The sequence below is a fragment of the Lynx canadensis genome, chromosome D4 (assembly GCF_007474595.2).
Source record: "Lynx canadensis isolate LIC74 chromosome D4, mLynCan4.pri.v2, whole genome shotgun sequence".
Taxonomy (NCBI): Eukaryota; Metazoa; Chordata; class Mammalia; order Carnivora; family Felidae; genus Lynx; species Lynx canadensis.
In genome coordinates, this window is record NC_044315.2 from 4,519,009 (window position 1) to 4,542,378 (window position 23,370).

General features: G+C 47.7%; 1 protein-coding gene across 1 annotated transcript in view; it reads right to left on the reverse strand.

Moving 5' to 3' along the window:
• ROR2 (receptor tyrosine kinase like orphan receptor 2) overlaps positions 1–23,370 on the reverse strand; it is a 65,105-nt gene that overhangs the window by 18,707 nt on the left and 23,028 nt on the right. Inside the window, 2 exon segments of the mRNA XM_032595656.1 lie at positions 9,602–9,632; positions 10,475–10,762. Of these exon segments, the coding sequence (XP_032451547.1) occupies positions 9,602–9,632; positions 10,475–10,762 (319 nt within the window).

Below are 23,370 nucleotides of genomic sequence, written 5' to 3' on the forward strand. Positions count from 1 at the left end.
GAAACTGGTGACTTCTGTTAAACATTTAAGAAAGAAACAGCAATTTTACACAAACTCTTTCAGAACATAAAGGAGGAAGATACTTCCTAATTTACTTTACAAGGTAAAATGATACTAATGCCTGACAAGGATGCCCAAGGACATTATAGACCAAAATGCCCTTGACCAAATGGGCACCATGCTTCACAAAACTAAAACAAATTGGACCCAGCAAAGTTTTTTATTTTTTATATTTTATTTATTTTCTTTTTGATAACAGAGACTTGGGTAATGAACGAACTGCGCTAACCAAGAATACAAGGTTATTTCAGCATTTAAAAACCAGTCACCAAAAGCACAGAGACAAAGAGGGAAACCATGTAATAATCTCGGTTGATAGGGAAAGGGCAGTTGACAAAGTCAACCCTCATTCATTACCCAAAGTCTCAACAGTCGCTTTCTTAATCTAATAAAAAGGGCATCTATCAGAAGCCTACAGTGAATATGCTACTTAATGGTGAAATACAGAACACTTTCCCCACAGACATCAAAAACACAAACCTGTCTGTTCTTACCAATTCTATCCAAATTGCTGTGGAAATCTTAACCATTATGATCAGGAGATAATCAATCCATCCATCCACTGATAAACAGACACGTAAATGGTATTTGGATAAATGACTTACAGATTAGAAAGAAATAAAACTGCTTTCACTCACAGCTGATATCGTAATTTACATAGGAGATGTTAAGTAATATGTATGCATATATATATTTTTTTAATTTTTATAATGTTTATTCATTTTTGAGAGAGAGAGAGAGAGCACACAAGCGGGGAAGGGGCAGAGAGAGAGAGGGAGACACAGAATCCGAAGCAGGCTCCAGGCTCTGAGCTGTCAGCACAGAGCCCGATGCGGGGCTCGAACCCATGAATTGCGAGATCATGACCTGAGCCGAAGTGAGACGCCCAACTGACTGAGCGACCCAGGTGCCCCTGTGAGGAATATATTTTTAAACTACTAAAAACAGGGGCGCCTGGGTGGCTCAGTGGGTTAAGCACCCGACTTTGGCTCAGGTCATGATCTCGCAGTTCGTGGGTTTGAGCCCCGCATCGGGCTCTGTGCTGACAGCTAGAGCCTGGAACTTGCTTCGGATTCTGTGTCTCCCTCTCTCTCTCTACCTCTCCCCCAACTGTACTCTCTCTATCTCTCAAAGATAAGTAAACATTAAAAAAAAATTTTAAATGGGGCGCCTGGGTGGCTCAGTCGGTTGAACATCCGACTTTGGCTCAGGTCATGATCTCACAGTCCGTGAGTTCGAGCCCCGCGTCGGGCTCTGTGGTGACGGCTCGGAGCCTGGAGCCTGCTTCAGATTCTGTGTCTCCCTCTCTCTCTGACCCTCCCCCATTCATGCTCTGTCTCTCTCTGTTTCAAAAATAAATAAACATTAAAAAAAAAATTTAAACTACTAAAACTAGTACAGATTTAGTAAAACCATAGGACTAAGTCAATACAATCGTTTTCCTATACTTAACAATTAGCAAATGAAAGTTTTTTTTTTTTTAATTTTTTTTCAACGTTTATTTACTTGTGGGACAGAGAGAGACAGAGCATGAACGGGGGAGGGGCAGAGAGAGAGGGAGACACAGAATCGGAAACAGGCTCCAGGCTCTGAGCCATCAGCCCAGAGCCTGACGCGGGGCTCGAACTCACGGACCGCGAGATCGTGACCTGGCTGAAGTCGGACGCTCAACCGACTGCGCCACCCAGGCGCCCCTGAAAGTTTTTTTAAAATGTCATTTACAATCATGTTAAAAGCACACAAGAGAGTAGTCAGATTCATAGAGACAGAAAGTAGAATTGTGGTTGCTAAGAATTAGGGGGAAGGGAAAATTGGGTGTCATTGTTTAATGGATACAGAGTTTCAGTTTGGAAAGATGAAAAAGTTCTGAAAATGGATGGTGAGGACAGACAGCCACATAAGAGTGTGAATGTACTTAACACCATTGGATTATACACTTCAAAATGGTAAGATAGTTAGGTGTAAAACTAATAAAATACATCTAAGACCTCCACACTTAAAACTTCAAAACACTGTAGAGAGAAAGAAAAGGGACAGAAATAGAAATATCTATCATATTCACAGGGTAGACCATTCAATGGCTTTAAGGAGTCCATTCTCCCAACGTGCAATCCCACCCATCGAAATCCTAGCAGGATTTTCTTACAAATTAGTTTCACTTATGCAGTGAAAAATAACTCTATCATGAGAAATTTTTTTAAAAAAAGAAAAGAACCAAGTGGGCACAATTAACAGCACCAGTAAGGGGCAGACTGACATCATGTACCTCCAGATACAAGACCCTGAAAAGGAAACATCACTTGATCCGCTTTTAAGTAAAAAAAATGCATGGCCAGAATCTAACATCATAGTCATAACATCATAAACATCAGCCAAATCCCAATCCAGGGACGTTCTGTACAATAACTGCCTTGAACGTGTCAAACATTTCGATGTCGTGAAAGGCTGAGGAACTGTTCCTCACTAAAGCAATATGGGGGGCATTCTGTCCCAGGGAGGGGGTCTCCACAGAATCACTGAGGCCATGAAGGCAACTGGAGAGTGATGGCAATCTGACATACACCCTGAATTTGAAGCTGCTGTTCTGTAAGGAAATACGGTTGATCTTAGGGAATACGCACAGAAGTATTAAGGGGAAAAGGGTGTGATGAATGCAACCACTTCTCAACTGCCCCAGGAAAAGTAACACTTACAAACATGCATGGGCAAGTGATAAATCAAATGAGAAGGGATAAGCCTGGGGAAAGAGATCTGGGACTACATATTACTCTTCGTGGAACTTTTCTGTACATTTGAAGTAATTTCAAAATGAAAAGTTAAAAAAAAAAGTCCCAGCACATACTTTTGTAGAAATTGATGAACTGGTTCTAGAATTTACTTGCAAATTGCAAAGATACTAGAATGGCCACAACAATCACGAAAGAGAGGAAGAATGAGGGCGCATTTACACCATCTGATTGTACGATTTACCGCGTTGTAACTGTCGAGACAATGTCACGTTGGGATATAAGGACAGGGCAATAGGACGCGATACAGAATCTCAAAATAGACGCTCACCTGTGGTCAACTGATTTTCAATAAAGGCACTAAGGCATTTGAGGAGGACCATACAATCGTTTCAAAAACAATATTGGAAGAACTGGATATCTGTACGGAAAAAATAAACCTGAACCCATAACTCTTACTGTACACAAAAACTGCTTTTGAGATAGATCACAGACCTAACCATAAAAGCTAAAACTATAGCATTTATAGAAGAAAACACCGGAGAATGTCTTTATAGTATTGAGACAAGGAAAGGCAAAGATTTCTCAGACACGACGCATAAAAGAAAAAAAAATGACAGACTTACCAGAATTAAATCTTCCTGCTCATCAAAAGACAGCACTACAAAAATAAAAAAGCAAACCACAGACTGGGAGAAGACATTTTACGTATTTGACAAAGGAATCATATACAGAATATATAAAGAACTCCTATACCTAAATAGGAAGATACCACAGTAAAACTGAACAAAAGCCTAACAGACACTTCACAAAAGTGTGGCCTGAAAAGACGGCCCACTTTTGGTGATGGGAAAATGTAAGTGAAACCACCGTGAATCATCACAACACAAGATGATGAATGGCTAAAATCGTACGAGGCCACACGTCGGCGTGGATGTGGAATAATTGAAACGTTCACACACTGCTGGTGGCAGTGTGAAAATGGAAAGACCACTCTGGGGAAGAGTCTGGTGATTCCTTATGACTTAGGTACACATTATCATCTGACCCAGTAATCGCACGGCCAGGATGCATTCTAGAGAGATGAAAACATGCTCACAAAAATACTCGAACACGAACGTTCATAGCAGCCTTAACTGTAACTGCCCCGAAGTGGAACCCAAACTTCCATCAACAGGTGAATAAACGTATTGTAGTATCTTCATAAAACAGAATAGTTATCACCAATAGACAGGAATAAACCACAGGAACAATCATTCAGATATTACATTCCATGAAAGAAGCCAGACCCAAGGGTCTCCCCAGAGGATGTAAGCACCCCACGGCAGGAATTTTTAGTGTTTGTCTGTTTCCTTCATTGTCGTATCCCCAACACCTTGAGTAAGGCCTGGCACATCCTAGGCCCTCAATATAAATCTGTTGAAAGAATGAATGATTTCCTTAAAAATTAAACACTGTGTTTTATATTTCTGAATCCAAGACGAAATGCTCCTAGCCTCCAATTATACTGACGTCGTATTAGATGTGGCAAAAGCATCCACATGATCCAAACGAACACGCCCGACACCCAAATTCATGTCATACAAACTCAAGTCTGCAGCACCTCTTAGAAATACTCACTTCTGCCATGGCCCTCTCTAAGGCCAGGATCACACGCGGCGTCCAGAGGCGGAGAAACGGCGGCTCCGGCGTTACCGGTTTACCGAGAAGTAAGTGTAATTCTCCTCTACTGTGTTCACGGGGCTGGCCCCTCCCGGGCAAACCTTGGAAGGTTGGTATTTCCTTGGATGACTTTGGAGGTCGGTGTGTAAAAAGCATTCATCCACGCATCATAGGGCATACCAGCTAATGCATGGGCTTAAGTGAAAACAAAAGGCTAAGTGGGAGCATTAAATGTGTCACTACACGTCCAGTGCTAATACTCTCGTTGCCGCTACAGCGCAAACGTCTTCGCCTGTGTCGCCTGCGTGGTCTGAATGAAGGAGAGTGTGCGTGTTCTCTAACTACTTTACCCACGATGATCTCTTCAGTCACCTGTTACCCACATCGTCCACTCTTAAAATGAACTACCTTTCTATCTTTTATTCAAGTTCCGCGCTGTGGGATTCCGGGAGTTACGTTTTCCAAGAAATGGAACCTATCGTTAATGAGAAGTCACGGAGAAAAAAAAAAACAAAAAACAAATCAGGCTGGCTTCTCTCCTCCCAACAACTCAGTTTGATTAGGTCGGTGGTTTAATGGCTTTAACATCAAATGCTCTGCGTCAGCCTTCTGCCTGAGCTAGTTTACTTACCAACGGTTAAGGCAGCTTGGTTTCTCCTGAAGTCATTTTTAATCACTGGCTTGGCAGTCTCAGGTTTTGTGTTTTTTTCATAGTGCTATTTTCCCGTAATTAGGATAAAGTTTGAACTCGGTTATGACAGTTCCCTAAAAATACCAGTGGAAGCAGTTGGAGGGAGCAGACAGCCGAGTTCTGTTTAGACACGCCAACCGTGGGGTGCCTCTGAGTCACCTGCCTGGAGATGCCCATGGCTGAGGTTGGGGGCCTGGAAGTGGGGATTCCAGGGCCACGAGCATTTGGGTGGTGAGTAGCCGAAGCCTCAGAGTCACCTGCAGTTTGCGAAGTAAGAAAATAAAGGGGCTCAGGACGCAGCCCCAAGGAAAACGGTTTCCCAGGGGCCAATAACGAACGTAAATGGTATTTGTCCAGAACAACAACACATCTTCCATTAAGCAGTGTTTGTTGAAGCCCATTATGCGTGCACACACTTTGTGGCCCGTGAACTCGGCCCGGGACAGCAACGCAGGAAACACGGAAGCTCTCAGGTGCAGGTTTCGGGGGCCACCCCGCCACCGTGTGGCCATGCCACCGGGCTACCCCGTGGTGTGCGTACGGGTCTGTAGTCATGAACACGAGCCACTTTTTAAGAGAGCAGATAAAAATGAAACCCACATATGAAACGTGAGACACGCAAGTGTTGCATTAATCCCCTCACGTTCCCCAGGCTGCTACCTGAGTAAGCTATAATAACCCTGTCTTTGAACCTGCGTCTGTGGGCTAACAGCCTGTTCTGAAAGGCTTTGTTCCCCATATACACACCCTCCACACCCTCCCTCCAACAAGATGAAAGGAAGAGCAATGTTTTAACGGTAGTAAATCCCTCTACCTCCCCCGACACACATGAACCGCTGTCCGGCGAACCTCCAGAGTCTGGGCGTGTGGGTGCGTGCGGGCAGCAGCTGGGGGCGTGACCTTGGATGGGAGTCACTGCGGCCGTCCCTGCTAGTGTTTCCGGACAGCAGCATGTCCCAACGCTGACCCGCGGCATTCGGGGATCGGCCAAGGCTCCGCTATTACTCACCGCTCAGCTCCCCATTTGGAGGCCCCAGCACCCCGCTTGTCCAACAAGGAAAGAGCCTCGGGAAATGGCCCAAGAGAGGAGTCACAGGTAGGAAGAGCAGGTGACACTCCAGGGACGAAAATGGAGAACGTGTGGACACATCTGGCTTAAGCCCACTGATTTCCCCCTCTTTCTGTCCTGGTTTTGGTTAACTTCTGAGATGCCACAAGGAGGTGGAGGTTAGTCTAGAGACCTGTGATCAGGGTCAAGCGTGGGTACCCCCGACCACCAGGTGCCCGATTACAGCAGGTCATCTGCCACCACAACGCAGCGGATCAATTCAGCAGCCTCCTGAAAGAATAACTCCCCCTGACCAAGGGATTTCAGGCTCGAACTGTAAAGCTCCCCAACTCAAGGAGTTCTACTATGCAACATAGTATGTTCAAAGGAGAGAAACTACACAGTCACCTCTGTGTCTGAAAAAGTAACGGCAAAAACTGGATTTCTATGCAACTCTAATAAAACACAAACTGACAAAAATCCGAACGGAAGAATAAAAAGACAATGGCCAGGAGATCTAAAAGACACAGTCCGGGAATAAGGCGGATGTATGTGTCAGCTTAGGCTGCTGTGACAAATGGCCCAGATGGGGTAACCTGACTTCTCATAGTTCCGGAGGCTGACAAGTTCAGTATCAAAGTGCTGGCCTCTTCAGCCCCTGGCTTGCAGATGGCCGCCTTGTCGTGTCCTCACACGGCAGAGAGAGAGTTCTGATGTGTCTTTCTTTTCTTGTAAGGAGAAGTCTGGTATTTCTTACAAAACTCAGCACACAAATACCGTGTGAGCCACACTCCTCCCAGGTATTCACCTAACACAAATTAAAATGTATGTCCACCAAAACGTGGATGAGAATATCCTTAGGACCTTTCTCCAAATAGTCAAAAGATGCAAACTACGTAGGCATCCATCAACAGAAGAGTGGGTAACCAACCGGGATGGTTATACTGTGGAACATTCTTCAGCAAAAAAAGCAGTGGTCTATCGATACAGGCACAACACAAATAAATCTCAAAAACATTATGCTAAGTGAAAGAAGCCAGCCTTAAGTGGCTACGTGCTGTAGGATTTCATTTCTACGAAGTTCCAGAACACATAAAACAAGTCCATGGTAGAAAAAAGAAACAAAACAAAACAAAACAAAACAGAACAGTGGTTGCCCGAGGAGGAAGTAAGTTGCCTAAGAAGCTACATGATGGAACTTTCTAGAGTGATAGGAATGTTCTGTGCCTGGACATGGGGTTTGCACCGCAGAGATTTTTTGGCATTCGCTGGACCTTATTAATGGGATACTTAAGATCTGTGTGTTTCATTGTATGTAAGTTTTTTTTTTTTTAATGTCTATTTATTCTCAAGAGAGAGACAGACAGAGACAGAGTGTGGGTGGGGAAGGGTCAGAGAGGGAGAGAGAGGGGAAACACAGAATCTGAAGCAGGCTCCAGGTTCTTAGCCGTCAGCACAGAGCCTGACACGGGGCTCGAACTCACAAACCGAGAGCTGAAGTCGGACGCTTAACCGACTGAGCCACCCAGGCGCCCCGTAAGTTTTCACTCCAAAAGAAGAAACAAGACTAGGACACAGTCACTGAACTCTTGTCAATGATTTCCCCGCTGCAATATTTACGTACAGATACACAAATACCTATAACTGATCATGAAACACATTAAACAAATAAGTTGGATTGATGATGGAGAGACGGGTGATAAGGTTAGCACAGTGAAGTGTATGTAAACGCAGGGTCTGGTTGGTGGGTATATGGATCCCATGTTCATCGTCAGATCCTTTCTGCTTTTCCATATGCTTGAAATTTTTCCTAGTAAAATGTCAGGGAAGAAAAGAGCATCTCAAAGCATGAAGAAAATGGTCCTTGACACAACAGTTCAATTTAGATATTAATTTCCACCAACTTTATCCTACAGTTCATTGTAATTCCAATCAAAAACACCATCGGAATTCTTCAAGGAAATTGGGGTGTTCTTTAAGACCTGATACAAACACCTTAAAATCACTGGTGACTACTGATAAGTGACAGAAAAATTTTAATTTCTATGTGATCAACTAAAAATCACGAAGGAACAATGTGAGGGCCGTGGCCAAAGACAAGGAGACAGGTGACAGAGTGGAAACATGAGTGTCCAGAAACAGCGAGCAAACGTCACTGGTGGCAGGGAAAATAAAGTAGTCGATACCAGTCTTCCTCCTTCAGAGTAGCAACAACGAAGAGATTTACGGGAATCACCTTGGAAGTTAGGGAGAAACGGGTCCTCCCTTCGTGGCAGGGAAGGAACCCGCGCACACCTCCTCGGCAAGATCACCGATCAAAGGTGATCCTGTGCCCCTGCGTGTCTACGCTTCAGAATGTCCCCCAGAGAAACACCAGCCAGCCTCGGGACACACACAGGGAGGCCGCGGTGGATGTGGGTCAAGGGAAATTCTCATCACTGTGGGAATATCACACGCTTCTCCCGGGACAGAGAGAGGGAGAAGGACAACCCGGGAAGTTTAAAATATACTGACGTCCTGGGCATCAAACATGTCCAGTGTAATATCCTTTATGTAAAAAAGTGCACGGCAGCCAGAGGAAGCCACTCTCCAGATACACGCGTGTGCTAAACGCTCGGAGAGGCCTTATCTGGCACCCACCCAGTGGGAGAGATGATCCTGGGGGCCGGGCTGGGGGTGGGCCGGGGAAACTTTCACTGGACCAGAATGGCCTGAATGGTTGATCCTTCATTAAATGCATCCTTAATTAAAATGGATCCTTAATTAAAAATGAGAAAAAAATAAATGCAAAAATATTGTTGAAATTTTTATATAAAATGTGACTATAGTTGATATTTACATGTTTAAGAATTACATTACGATTACATATAAATTATATTTTGTGTCTTATTTCCCAATAGTGTCTGTTTGCGTTATAGAAGGTTTATATAAAGTTTACAAGTATAAAAAAATAAGTCCACTTTGAGATCACAGACATTTTCTCCAAAGATTCACAGCTGTGCCCCGGACGATGGCCACACGCATCAAACACCACAGCAGGTGACGCGGTTGGGGGCGGTGCTGGGATTTCCGTGGGAACGGCCTCCCCGTTTCCCAATGTGCTCGGGACGCCTGGGTCCTGGGTGGCCCCAGCAACCTGGCCTGTACTCCCACACACGCCCTCCAGCCTTGTAGGGTCACGGTCACGGAAAGGAACGAGCAACCGTTGCTCTGAGACATTCCTCCCTCACCCTGAGCCACGGAAAACGGAAGTGTTCTGGCCCGAGGCCAGCACGTCGCCATCTTGTGTGAAGACCAGCCAGCGTCCAGCAAATTCGGCAAAGACATGTGCTTGTTGGATTGAAAAACCCGGATTCTTACATAACGGAAACCCTCAGGGAATGAGAAAATGGTTCGAGGAAAACAGATACTTACTGAAAGTTATGATTTGGGCTGTGTGTTGGACCTAAAAAGGAAAAAAAAGATAGGCTATTAATGCTTTATAATTTGGAATAAAACTTTTTTCCAAACCAGCCAATGGTAAAGGCAGCCACAGCCCAATGCACTCATTTGTGGTGAGCCGTCCTCGGGCCCCGGGCTTTGCCGCTGCCCAAGATTATACAGCAGGGACGATGAAAAACCACAAAATATGGAAGAGACGCTCTCTGTGTGTGCAGAAACGTCTAGAGGGATTTTTGGGGTTTTCGCTGTCTTCCCTCTCTCTCTCTCTCTCAGCTCATCCAACCTTGACTCACAAGATCTGGTTACTAACAGGGGCCCAGATGGTCTGGAGCCTGTGTGACAGGGCTGGGGCACCGTGGGGACCATCTCACAACCGGGATGAGAGAGGAAGCGTCCCCTCCGGTCGTGTGATTTCCCCGCCACCTCTGACGGGCACAAGCGTGTGGAACCATCAATGCGCTCCGCTCTGGGTTCTGCCTCTCAGCCGGGCCCGGGCTTCTGCGGGTGTCCGTGTCCCCGTCTCGGGGTACACGAGGCCGGCCTCCCCCACCCGGCGCACGGCCTTCCCCCTACGCCTCGAAGCTCACCTTTGTGTCTGGGGTTATTTTCTGCACTCCAGGTTTACAGACCACTCCATCTGTGTCTGTTTTCCTTTATGACTAGTAAATGGCTAACAGGTTAAGCCGGGACCTCGTGCACAACGGGAAAGGCCCCGGGGAAATGGTTTTACGGATTTCCTCTCTGCTGGCTCGTGCGTGTTCGGTTTCAGGCTGCAAAGTAATCTCCTGTTCCGTGGCTGCGAGCGCTGCTGGCTGATAACCACACGCCTGGGCCGCCCCGACTCACCGAGCCGCACGAACAGGACGCCGGTGGCGGTAATGGTCTTCACCCCGTTGGTGGCCACGCACTGGTAGTAGCCCGTGTCTGTCGTGTCCAGATCTTGGATGCGCAGCCGAGAACCGTACTCCGTCTTGCGGATGATGACGCGCCTCGGCTCCTGCACGACCGGGGCATCGTTCTTCAGCCACCGCACGGTGGGGGGCGGGTTTCCGGCCACCTTGCAGTGCAGGATGGCTGTCTGGCCTTGCACTATGGTGATGTTGTTCACCGGCTCCAGAAAATTCAGAAAGTAGCCTGCAGGGGAGAGAGCGGTCACAAAACAGCAAAGCTGAGCGAGGGCTGGAAGAAAGGGCTGCCTGCGAGGAAGCCTTCCATTTTCTCTCATAAATACAGTCCGTTCCTGTCACTGGTGGGGATTACATTCTAGAATGTTCTGAGAGACATGCATCAGCAAACACTGAACCACCGCTCCCGGGGAAATACAGCGTCAGGTTCCTTCGGGCCTCTGGTCGCAGTATTTTCATCAATCGCGGCATAACCTCATTTTCTGTGTATTTCCGCTTAAAAATGCCTTATTAACACGTATTGTTGATTCACTGACATCGAGCCCACGGCTGACGCTGCTGTTAACTCATGCCCGAAAGAAGCTTATCTAACATGTGGTTTCCTACCACGAGGCACAGCACAGCCTTCTGGTGTTTAGGAACGCTAGGCCGCCCTTCACCACTGTCCCCGGGGGGATTTTGAACTGCAAAATCACCAGGGCGCCTGGGTGGCTCAGACGGTTGAGCGTCCTGTTTCAGCTCAGGTCATGATCTCACAGTTCATGGGTTCGAGCCGCACGTGGGGCTCTGTGCTGACAGAGGCTCTGTGGAGCCTGCTTCGGAATCTGTGGCTCCCTCCCTCTCTGCCCCTCCCCCACTTGCACTCTCTCTCTCTCTCTCTCTCTCTCTCTCTCTCTCAAAATGAATAAACGTTTAAAAAAACTAAGCTGCGAAATCACCAAAACAAAGCACAAAAGTGCAGGGGGAAAAAAAGACTATATAGACCCCAAAAAGTACCCTTGTTTACAGTATAAGCTGGGACAATTAGACGGGTGTCGCCTTCCTGGGCCTCAGCTAGGAACGTGTGCATCGGGCAACTCTAAATGTTCACGGCTCTGGGCACGCCTAAACGCCCCCAGTGTACCAGGAGTACTGATTTGGGGTTACACGTACACGTTAGGCAGTGGGTGAACTCGAAAATACGGAACCCGAAAATGAAGATCAGCCGTGTTTCTCTCTGCAAACCCTAGATCTTAATCCAACCTCAGGGACTCGTGATGTAATTCGCACTCGGAAAGGCCATCCCCCCTTCTGGCCACACCTTAAAGCTTCGATGAGGAAAAATACAAAACATACAAAACAGACACACACTGAAAAATGAGCTAATCCCTGGCCGGGACAGAACAAAGGTGTCTAGGCCGAGTGCTGCCGAAGGCTCTGTCCCACGGCACCCCGGGCAGGAGCAGGGGACCCGGGCACAGCCCCACGCGGGAGCGAGAGCGGGCCTGACAGTGCCCGGGGTGCAGCACGAGCGGGGCTGGACAGTTGGGTTCAACCCATCCAGGGACGGGATTCTCAGCTGGTGAACAAGAGGAAGTGAAACAGTTGGCAGGGGAGAGGGGCGTGTGTGTGTGTGTGTGTGTGTGTGCATGCGCGAGTACGTGCCTGGTGTGGGTCAGGAACTGAGAGGTTACTCGAGATGGACGTGCACTGTTAAATTCTACAACACGTAAAAAAAAAAAAAAAAAACAAAACTAAGGCTCGACAGACAAGACGGTCAATCATGAGATGAACTCGCTTCAGACCAAAGGAATATAATTGAGCACTCTGAAAATGACCACAAAATACATTCACGTTCTGAATCTTTGGGTTCCTACGCTTTTTTAAAGCCGTGAGTTTGAAAGACTGAAAGACGGCACAAATCTGTTAGGACTGCCTTAACTGGATGGCAAATGACAGGATTTCTAGTGGGCCCTTGGGGTACATTTCACAGCATGGATGGTGGCCCCTAGATGTTGTGTGGCAGGGGGCAGCAGGGGGTGGGGAGGCTGTGGGTTTTAAGACGAAGGGATGGTCTTACTTCACAAGGGAGGGTGGATGCATAGCTGTTTGTAAAGATTAATTAGCACTAATCGTCATTAACCACATCCTTAGCTTCTCCTTGATTCTCTCCTAGCCAACCCTTTCCTCAGTGCACTCAAGTAAGTTGCAGGTGAGAATTCTCGTGGAGGGACACAAAGCTGGAATGTGGAACAACCCCCTGAAAAGACAGGCCGGACCAAGCAGGGTGGCATTCTGGACGTACACTCTTCATAAACGCAACTGCACAAGCTGGGCCGGGGGAACCCTGGTTCCCGCGGCTCCCACCTTAGACCCCGAGTCTTTGGACACTAAACCCGATGCGATCTGACAGTCTGCAGCGGTCACTTCGACACAATCTGGACCGCCCTGATTAGGATAAAGACACCGCGTCACGGTGTTCTGGCCAGAGCCCAGCTTAATCGGAGGGTTTCATACGAAGGAAACTTCCAAGTTGCTTGATATTCAAATGCTTTGTCAAGGTTTGCCTAACATGAATGCACCAGGAGGGCATATAAAGTGGTCATCAAGCCGGAATGGGAGATAGCAAATGACACATTAAAATCACAATGCTCTCTTTTGGGCGTGAGCTGAATTCCCATCTCCCCTGATGGGAGAAACTGATGACAGTTTCTCCAAAGCCCGGCGACAAACCGTAGCTTCCCAGCAGGCACGGGCAACGGGTCTGTATTCGGGTAGAACAGGAGCATCGGCGTCTCTGGGCTGATGAGCAAAAACATCTACAAGGAGCAGGCCCTGGGGATCTGGGGGCCGGGACATGATGGTCACGACTGGCTCTCATCTCCTCCCTCTAGGGGACCAGGTTGATGGTACTTCTCCCACGGCCTCCCTCCACTGTTAGGACGTTCGCACACATCCACCTGGGACAGCTCCGCCAGCCGGGGCTGCGTCTCCTGAAAGATACAGGAGGATCTTCTTCAACACGGATACATTCATCTAGAAAGGGAGGGGGAAGTGGGGGAAGACGTCAGAGAGGAAGGTCAAGGGGATCGTTCCTTTTGAACCACCGAGGAGACTTGAGGAGAAGCCAGCTGGTATTTGCTGCACAATTACCACAAACAGACCCAGTGTCTGCTTCTCCAGAATATCTTTTTTTTCCATCGAATAGATACGGAAACACGGAATAATTCTTCACCCTGCCCGCCGGCAGCTTCTCCTGCACCGTTGATTGGCAATTAGTCTTTCGGTGTTCCCCAAGGCTCCTTTCTGAGAAGTCAGGGTAGGGAACATGAACTCCTGCCTCTCCTGCCCCGTGCAAGGACACGGAGAGCGAGGTGTTACCCCACCCCACCCGGCAAGGTGCCGTGAAACCATCTACCGGAGTCAGAACAAGGCTTAATTCAGAGATGGTGCCAGTATTTCCTTTTTAGATGCTTCAGCCATAATAGCTAACGTGGCCTGAAGAGACGCGCATGTGCTGGAAGCAAACACCTTACGCCATTGACTTAACCACTCAAGCACTCTTGGCTCTGTCTGTTTCTATGAAATATCCAGGTCACGTGAACCTATAGAAGCAGAAAGCAGACGAATGCTTGCCAGAGGCTGGGGATGGGGAACTTACAGAGTGACTCTTAATGGGTATGGGGTCTCCCTGTGGGGTGCTAAAAATGTTTGGAACGGAAGTGTGCTGATGGTCGCACGCCACCACAAGTGTGGTCCTGGGTCAGCAAATGCTCCTGAGGAGGGACGGACGGGGAAGGTGAGACCAGGTCGGACAAACCAGGTAAAAGTGGGGGGTACGGTGGGGTTGATGGAAAGTGTCCGGTGTGGGGGAGGGGCCACTCTGTCGAAAGCATCCTTCCCCAGGTGCCGGCAACCACCCTCAGATTTGCTGGAATCCTGGGGTGAGGCCACCACCGATTTCTTCTGGGCCTGAGGTGTCCGATTTTTCCAGATCCCCTTCACTGGCAACAGATGAACACTCACCCCTGAAGCCACACCCTCCTCAGTTTGCAGACAGCGAAGGAGAATCCGGTGCAGTGATCCAGCCCGCATGTGGAGCTCTCAACCAATTCTTCTTGACCCTCCACCATCCAAACCAGGGAGCTCAGCTCTGTCTTCACACTGGAGCCACCTGGGAGCTTACAAGAAGACCCACGGTAACCAGGACCCAGGAAGGGTCTGGACAATGGCATTCGTCAAAAGCTCTAAGTGTGTAGTCAGGACCTGGGACACCTGCTTAAAAATGCAGAGGACAAAGAGAAGCTACGGTTTCTCTTGGGATGAATCAAACCCATCCAAGAACAAAGTCAGCGCAGACCAGAGACAACCCCAAGATGAAGCATTGTTGGAGGAGAGCATCAGGACTGGAAAGAACGTGTCTGTATGTCCAGCACCAAACCCTGGAGGTTCTGGATGCAAAGGCATACGAAAGCCTCATCTAGCTGGGAATGGACAGGGCAGAATCTCCATGGACGGCACCCTTGCCTTGACATGGGTCTTATATCTGCCTCTACCAGAAGCTTAGAGAGACCAAAACCATAGGTAGATACCATGGTAACTTACTATAACCTCATAGTACCCTCCCTAGGTGAGTGCCTAAAACAGCCTTTGGGAAGAAATTAAGACGTCATGGTGAAGAGCTGATATCCATGGTATCAATGCTTCTGGAATTTTCTCTAACCTTCCCATACTCTTCCTCCACTGGAAGCGGGGGGGGGGGTCCCTTACTCTTCCGGAAACACACCCAGCTGGTCCCTCATCTTGCAGTCAACCAGAACACCCTGTCCTCAGATCTCTGCTGTTTCGCCAGGGTCAAGTCTCTGCCAAAAGGTCATGTCCACGGACGGTGTTCCCCTGGCCGCCCCATCTAAAACAGCCTCTATTCATTTCTAACCTTGCTCCCCACAGCACCGATCTTGGCCTGATGCTATGGCAGAGTCACATAACGGTTAAATTACGGTAACTGAAGTAAGTTAATGAGTTTTGACATCAAGAATAACAAAATGTGACTTTCTTGGGGCATGTTTCTCAACTTCATGGCTACTTCTTGTCCAGATTCAATTTAGAATCACCCCGGTAAGTTTGATTTCAAGCCTGGGGTGTTGATGGAGAAAAGCGCTGCGTTTAGAGATGATTTGTATAAAGCCGCCCTCTAGACAACAGGGAGAAAGCATGCTCTACGTCTCAGTCTCGGGCCTTCTCACTCATTTTGGACATCTCTTTGTCATTTTCTTCCTACAGACCTTCACGTGTATTTTTAGGTAGTTTTTTAGGTATCCTGTAATTCTTGTCACTGGGGTGTGAACTGTTTTCATTTCTATCTAAGTAGTTTAAAGGAGGCTTAGTGGTTTAAGAAGGCGTGGAAGGACAACTCTTAGATTTCTACATCGACTTCCCACTGCTGCTGTAACAAGTTAGCACAGACTTAGTGGGGTAAACCAGCGCCAATTTATTGTTTTACAGTTCTGGAAGTCAGAAGTCCTAACATCCAGGTAGTGACAGGGCTTTGTTCCTTCTGCAGGCTCTGGGAGTCTCTGTCCTTGCTCTTGCAGCGTCTGGAGGCGACACATGCCCTGGCTCGTGGCACTTCCCTTGCGTTTAGCTCCACCTCTGCCCCCATCACCACATCTCCAACTAGTAACGGTCACCGGCCGGCCTGCCTTTATAAGGACCCCTGCGAGTGTGAAAAGTAACAACACGTCACAGGTTCCAGGGGCATCTTTCTCTTCTGTCCACTGTGTATATTTTGCTTTTATCTTGCCCCTTTACTGAACTATCTTACTAGTTCTAACAGTTTCTGAGTCGACTGTCCTGGATTTTCCGTGCAGATCTCTTCTTCTTCAAAGAGCAATAGTGTGGCCTTTTTGCTTTCAAAATTCACACCACTCACATCTCCTTTTGCCTAGTTGTTTTGCTCAATATTATTTTTTAAAATAATTTTTTAAACATTATTTTGAGGGAGAGGGAGAGGGAGAGAGAAAGAGAGAGAGCACACCCGAGGGAGGGGTAGAGAGAGAGGGAGAGAGAGAGAATCCCAAGCAAGCTCCATGCTGTCATCACGGGACCCAACTTGGGGCTCGAACTCATGAACCCATGAGATCGTGACCTAAGCTGAAACCAAGAGTCAGATGCTTAACTGACTGAGCCACCCAGGCACCCCCCAATATTAGTTCGTTTTAATTTAACAATTTTAAATACTGAAATGGTACAAACACACAAAACCACAAATATTAATATAATAAATACCTGTGTACACAACATTAACATTTATGCTAACATTTTGCCATAGCTGATTTAGAACACTGTTAAAAAAAATTACACATTCTAGAATGCATCTAAAACCCACATTTCCCTGTTTCTTGAAAACTGGTTATGCACCAGGCCAATGCACATTTCTACTGTTTTATATTTTTAGAAATGTTCCCTGAAAGATCACTTTGTTAGTTTTTTTTCCCCGTTCAAAGTCAGCTTGGGATTTATTTTTGTTGATGCTCATTCATTTTAATGACTGTGTAATATTTCACTGTACAAACCAACCATAGTTTCTTTATCCTTTTCCCAAATGCAGGGCAGTAAATTGTTCCCACATTTTTGTTAGGGCTTAATCACCACCTGTACACACATCTCATCGTGCACACATACAAGAATTCCTTGAAAGTGTCCACCCGGATGCAAGAGTGATGTCACGGGGCTTTGAAATCTCTCATTTATGTAAGTCTCAAGGGTTCCCGAAACCACCCGCGTTCACCATCAACGTCAATCGAATTGTTTCCCCTTCAGCTATGTCAACATTTGTGTTTAGGGGCCAAAAAACGTTTGCCAACCTGATGAATCTGAAATAGGGCTGTTTCACTCTCCATCTTAAGAATGTGTCCTGAGATGGGGCTCCTGGGTGGCTCTGTCAGTTAAGTGACCGGCTTTGGCTCAGGTCATGATCTCACGGCCCAGGAGTTTGAGCCCTAGCTGGGCTCTCTGCAGTCAGTGCAGAGCCCACGTTGGATCCTCTGTCTCCCCCCATCTGTCGGCTCCTCCCCGAATAGCATATGTTTGCCTTTTCTCTCAAACATAAATACACATTCAAAAAAAAAAGTAAGAATGTACCATGAGCTGGAGTCTCTTGGAAAGGTTACTGGCCCCTGGCCTCTCCTTCTGCAGCTGTCTGTTCAAACCTTTACGCTGTTGCTCTAACTACTGCCATTCATACATTTTCTTTTTCCATTTTTTTTTAAATTTATTTATTTTTGACACAGAGAGAGACAGAGCATGAACGGGGGGAGGGTCAGACAGAGAGGGAGACACAGAATCGGAAGCAGGCTCCAGGCTCGGAGCCATCAGCCCAGAGCCCGACGCGGGGCTCGAACTCACGGACCGCGAGATCGTGACCTGAGCTGAAGTCGGACGCTCAACCGACTGAGCCACCCAGACGCCCCTTTCTTTTTCCATCTCTAATATAAGCATTCAGTGTGCAGATTCCCTTCCACTTCTTCTTCAGCCATCTAATAAGTTATTTAATCTCCATACGGTTGGTCGGCCAGACCCACATATCTTCCAACTTACATTATAATATTTTCTTGTAGCTCCAAGTTATTGAAAGTGTGCCTACCACACTGTTGTCATAGAACCCGGTCTACGTGATGATGATTCTTCGACACCACCGATATTTGCTTTACGGCCTAGCACGGACTCAATACCCAGAGTAGCGTTCCACATTTTACCAGTAAGAATGTGTTTTCTCTAACTGCTCAGTGCAGGGCTTTACATACGTGCATTAGATTAAACTTGTTAAGTTTTTCAAAGTGTTAATAGGCTCATCTATTACTTTCGATGACACGTGTGTTCACAGACTCTGTATTTGTCACATGGCTATTAGTAACTCTGTGAAGGTGTGTTTACATATTGGAAACTATGTTACTGGGTTCAATAAACTTCAGGTTTATGGCATCAGCTAGTCTTTATATACCGTCTAATGCTTTTGTCTAAAAGCCCATTTTGTCTGATTTTGAGGTAGGGTACTCTTTTTTTTTTTAATTTTAATTATTTATTTTGAGGAAGAGAGAGACAGAGTGCAAGCTGAGGAGGGAGACACAGAATCCGAAGCAGGCTCCAGGCTCCGAGCGGTCAGCACAGAGCCCGACGCGGGGCTCAAACTCACCAACCGTGAGATCACGACCTGAGCCAGAGTCGGACGGTCAACCGACTGAGCCAACCAGGCACCCCTGATGTAGGGTACTCTTGATTAACATAGTCTTGCACTGTATTTTTAATTTTTTTTTTTAATTTTTTTTTTTCAACGTTTATTTATTTTTGGGACAGAGAGAGACAGACCATGAACGGGGGAGGGGCAGAGAGAGAGGGAGACACAGCATCGGAAACAGGCTCCAGGCTCTGAGCCATCAGCCCAGAGCCCGACGCGGGGCTCGAACTCGCAGACCACGAGATCGTGACCTGGCTGAAGTCGGACACTTAACCGACTGCGCCACCCAGGCGCCCCTGTATTTTTAATTTTTAAAACCATTTTTATGATTATACTTTAGAAACGAATCCTGTAAACAGCATATAATTTAACATGTTAATTGATGAATCTTTACGCATGAACCATGAGTTTTTTAACTGGCAAGTTTTATTTTGAATGTTTCCATTTTGTATTTTATTTCTCATTTCATTTTCATTTTAATCTGCTTTTCCTGTTTTCTACTTGATTTTTTAAATTTTTCTTTTTCCCCTTTACTTGTCTAAAACATGTAGTAGGCAGCTAACTTACCAATTTTTTACAGGCAGACCTAATTTGGCAAAGTTTCCTCCAAATGCGACCAAATACAAGTGCCATGAAATGCTCAGAGATGCAACCACATGCCCACCCACCAGTTTTGAGTTACTGCTTCCCGGTGTTCAGTTATATTGGATATCTAAGCCCCAGCGGTCGTTATTATTTATGATTTTTACTCTCAGAGTTTATTTAGACTTGCTGACCTGTTAACCAAGTGCTTTTCCTTGCTTATGTGGCTTGTACTTCACCCTTCCTCTGGGCTCAGCTGAGCTCATCCTGAATCGTACTTGGTCTTTGGGTAAAGGACTGAGGTTGTAAACACCCTCGGTCTTGGTCTAAGAGTTACCCATGACTTTCACACTTGAGTAATAGTTTAGCTGGGTATGGAATTCTGGCCTGACACTTACACTGCCATCTTCTGGCTTCTGAGTTTTCTGCAGAAATCAGGCTGGTTCTTGTTCATTTGTGGGTAATCTGATGTTTCCCCTTAGGCTGCTTTTCATGTTTCCCCTCTATCTTTGCCACTCCCACGTATCTCTAGCTGTGAATTTATCTGTATATAGACTTAATGGGCCTCAGTACCATTCCCGATTCCACCAATTCTGTAAAATTCTCCACCAATACCTCATGAAATATCGTTCCTCCATTTCCCTTTATTCCTCCTCTGAAATCTGCTTCTGCATAGATGCCAAATTTCCTCCCATATGTAGTTTCTCTGTGTGCTTCGCTGCTTTGATATTCCCTAGCTTCTTTTAATCTCCAGCTGGGCACCCTCTTGCTCCTTGATCTGCCCATTAAGTTTCTCATTTCTCCGACTACAATTTTTTATTTCTAGACAGCCTCTTTGGTTTTCAAATCCACCACTGCCTTTTCTTCCTTTATTTTTTAATCCTTCTGGCTTCCTTGTTTACTAGCTCACCACTCATCCCAAGCCTCTCCGAGTGTGCCTTGTAATTTTCCACTATAGGGTGGGTTTTCTGTGGGAACCCCTTGGGGACTAGGTTCCTGCAACAGTCAATGCCAAGTCTTCACGTTAACTCTTGGGCCTGGGATTCCCCCCCAACAACATTCCCAGCACGTAAACCGGGTTTCCTGGGGGGTGGGTCCACGTCTTGTTTTTCATGGTTGCGCCTTCCATGTTCGCCCCCACGGGCCAGGGCTGAGGCGAGGACTGTAGCCCCTAGGTCTCCTCGCCTGCTGCCAATCGCTTACCTACCATGGTCACTCAGTTCCCTGGACCCCACAGGTTCCTTCCTGGTTTGACGCTGAAACCCAAGGTTCCTGCCGTGGCTGAGCCCTGATGACCGTTCAGAGGCCTTACATAGGGCACAAGAAATGTAAATTCTTTCACTTTCCTGAAGCCAAATTCGATTTCTGTCTCAATCTCTTATTTCTCCTGATTGAAGGAAATGTAATACCTCCAATTCCAAGTGATGTCAGTAAAGCTAAGGAATTTATTCACGTGATCGCAATCAGCATTTTCCCTCTCTTGGCTATTCTCTCCAGTGTCGCATTTGCGTCTGGGGACACTCCTCCAGCCTCAGTGCTTGGAGGATTTGAGGCATCTGCAGAAGCCTTCTGCCTGTCTCCAGCATTTGCCAACGTGTGCACGCCTTACTGGTGTTCCTTCTACTCTGGAGCCCACGGATGTGTCCATAGCCACATGGGGACACGTGTTGGGGAGCCCTCATCATAAGTGCATGACACCTGCAAAACACCACTTTGTCTCAGATAAACTAAACCATGGGGACACTCTCCGAGGCTGCAAACAGAGTAGGACCAGCTCAAGTGGCTTGTGCCCTGGCAGCCCAGGGCGGCCACAACTCAGCTTCCTCCCTATTCCTGGCTCCTGGTCACGTCTCCATCTCTCTTCGCAAGTGCACATAAGCAATTACATCTTCTACTAATGTTTATTGAGCACTTGTATGTAATTTAAGCGGGGGGGGGGGGGGGGCAAGTTAGTTTGGTCCACCATCGTAACCATCATTAATGCTCTGGAGGCCAAGATCCAAGCCAGAAAGAAAGTTCTCTGAAGAGGAAGCACAGTGTTGTGTTGGCCCCTGGGGTTAGTTCACAGGCTCCCATTTAAACTCCTGGCTTCACTTCCCTTTTGTGCAAAATACGGGGTTTGTACTAATCTTTGCTCAGCTTTCCTCCAGCTCACAAGGCTTCCTTTTAGGACCATTCCAAACCACTCCGGACACGACAGAACAGGCCAGGAGGGGCCAGACCCCGGCGACTGAGAATCTGGCTAACTTGGATCAGTCAGCACCCCACAGTGTTAGAGGCAGAACAGAAGTCTTCCCTTCTAATTATCCAAGAGGGTTTCCCCTCTGCACAGCGGGGGAACTTTAACAACGATGCTAATGGATTCCGCGCCCCTGTTCCCGGGGTCAGCTCTCTGCTCACCCCTAACTCCGGACACCAGACCTGAGTCCAAGCAGGACCGACACGCCAAGGGCAGAGGTAACAGGAGAGCCCGTCACTATGGGCCAGCACTCCCGTCTCACAGTCGGATCAGTGATGGATGGTCTTTTTCTCCCAACTGACCGTCCCCACGTTTTCCCACTCGGTCAAATTACTTACGTGTTTGAGAAGCGGCCTGTTTACCAGGCCACGCTGACTGGTCTGGGAAGGAGATAAGGAAAGCCTTATGCACCAGGGGTCACAAGGTCACAGGGCTTTGACTGGTGGGAAATACAACAGACGAGCTGCCTGGCAGGGCAGGTGAGGAGGGGACCCTGAGGAGCACACGGAGGACATAAAGCCACTCTTCTCAGGGGAAGTATTTACAGCTCCATAAATCAGCCGGGGGCAGGGGTGAGGGGTCACTCCGCTCAGACGCTCCCGCTGAGCTGTCTAGCAGTCTGCACAGAGCCAGCTGCAGGTTGGGGTGGGGGGGGGGGAGGATGGCTGAGCAGAGGAGCCACAGGGACAGGATGGGGGGTGGGGAGATGGGCAAAGGTGGGAGTCAGAGAACACGGGAAACAGGAGCAAAGGAACCCGAGGGCCTGAGAAATGCAGAAAAGGACGTGAGCGTTTCTGCGCATTTGGAGGAGAGTGAACGGTGGCCCCAACGACACGGGTTGGAACCTGTGACCGTGCCCTTATTTGGAAATAGGGTCACTGCCGATGCAATCAGGTTAAGAGGGGATCACATGGGTGGGCCCTAGTCCAATGGCTCTTGTCCTTATCAGAAGAGGGACATGTGGACACGGATGCGCAGAGAAGACCACAGGACAAGAGGCAGGGACGGGAGAGACGCGGCCACAAGCCTAGGAAGTCTGCGGGCTGCCGGGCGCCACCAGCGGCTGGGAAAGAAGCCCGGGACACTCTCTCCTTCAGAGACCCCAAAGGAACAACCCCACCCCACCCCCCGCCCCCGTAGACACCCTGATTTGGGACATCTGACTCCACAACTGGGAGCCGGTTTCTGTCATTTGAGACACCTAGCCTGTGATCCTTTGGTAGGACAGCCCTCGGAAGCTACTGCAGAAGGGTAGAGGGACTGAGGAAGGGAAGAGCTGGCCCCACAAGCCTACACCTGCACCGGGCGACACCCACAGACTCACAAAGGGTCAGGGGCATGAACACACACACACACACACACACACACGCACCAGAAGTTCCAGAAACGTACCCAACGCATACACTAATCAATCCACATGCCCTACAGGACTCAGGAGCCCAAAGCTCAGGAGACAGAGACAACAGGGCTCAGGGCCAGGCCAACACCGTGATCTGCGAGCTCTGCTGATTGTTCTGTCCCCTCTGTCCCGGGAGTCTTCGGGTCAGCACCGGAGCTCAGCACCTGCAAATAGCAGGGGGCAGCCTGGACTCCTGCCCTGTGATTTAGGATGCCCTTGAGATCACCTACAACTGCAACGTATCCTCAAGCGGGGAGAGCTTGGAATTCTCCTCCTGGGCCCTCAGAAATTATCCGCTTCCCACACACATTCCAAAGTACTGATTTGACAAAACCCCAGACGTGTTACCTCTCCACCTCAAATACAGCCTTGGAGCACAAGACCAAAGGGTTTCTGGGGCAA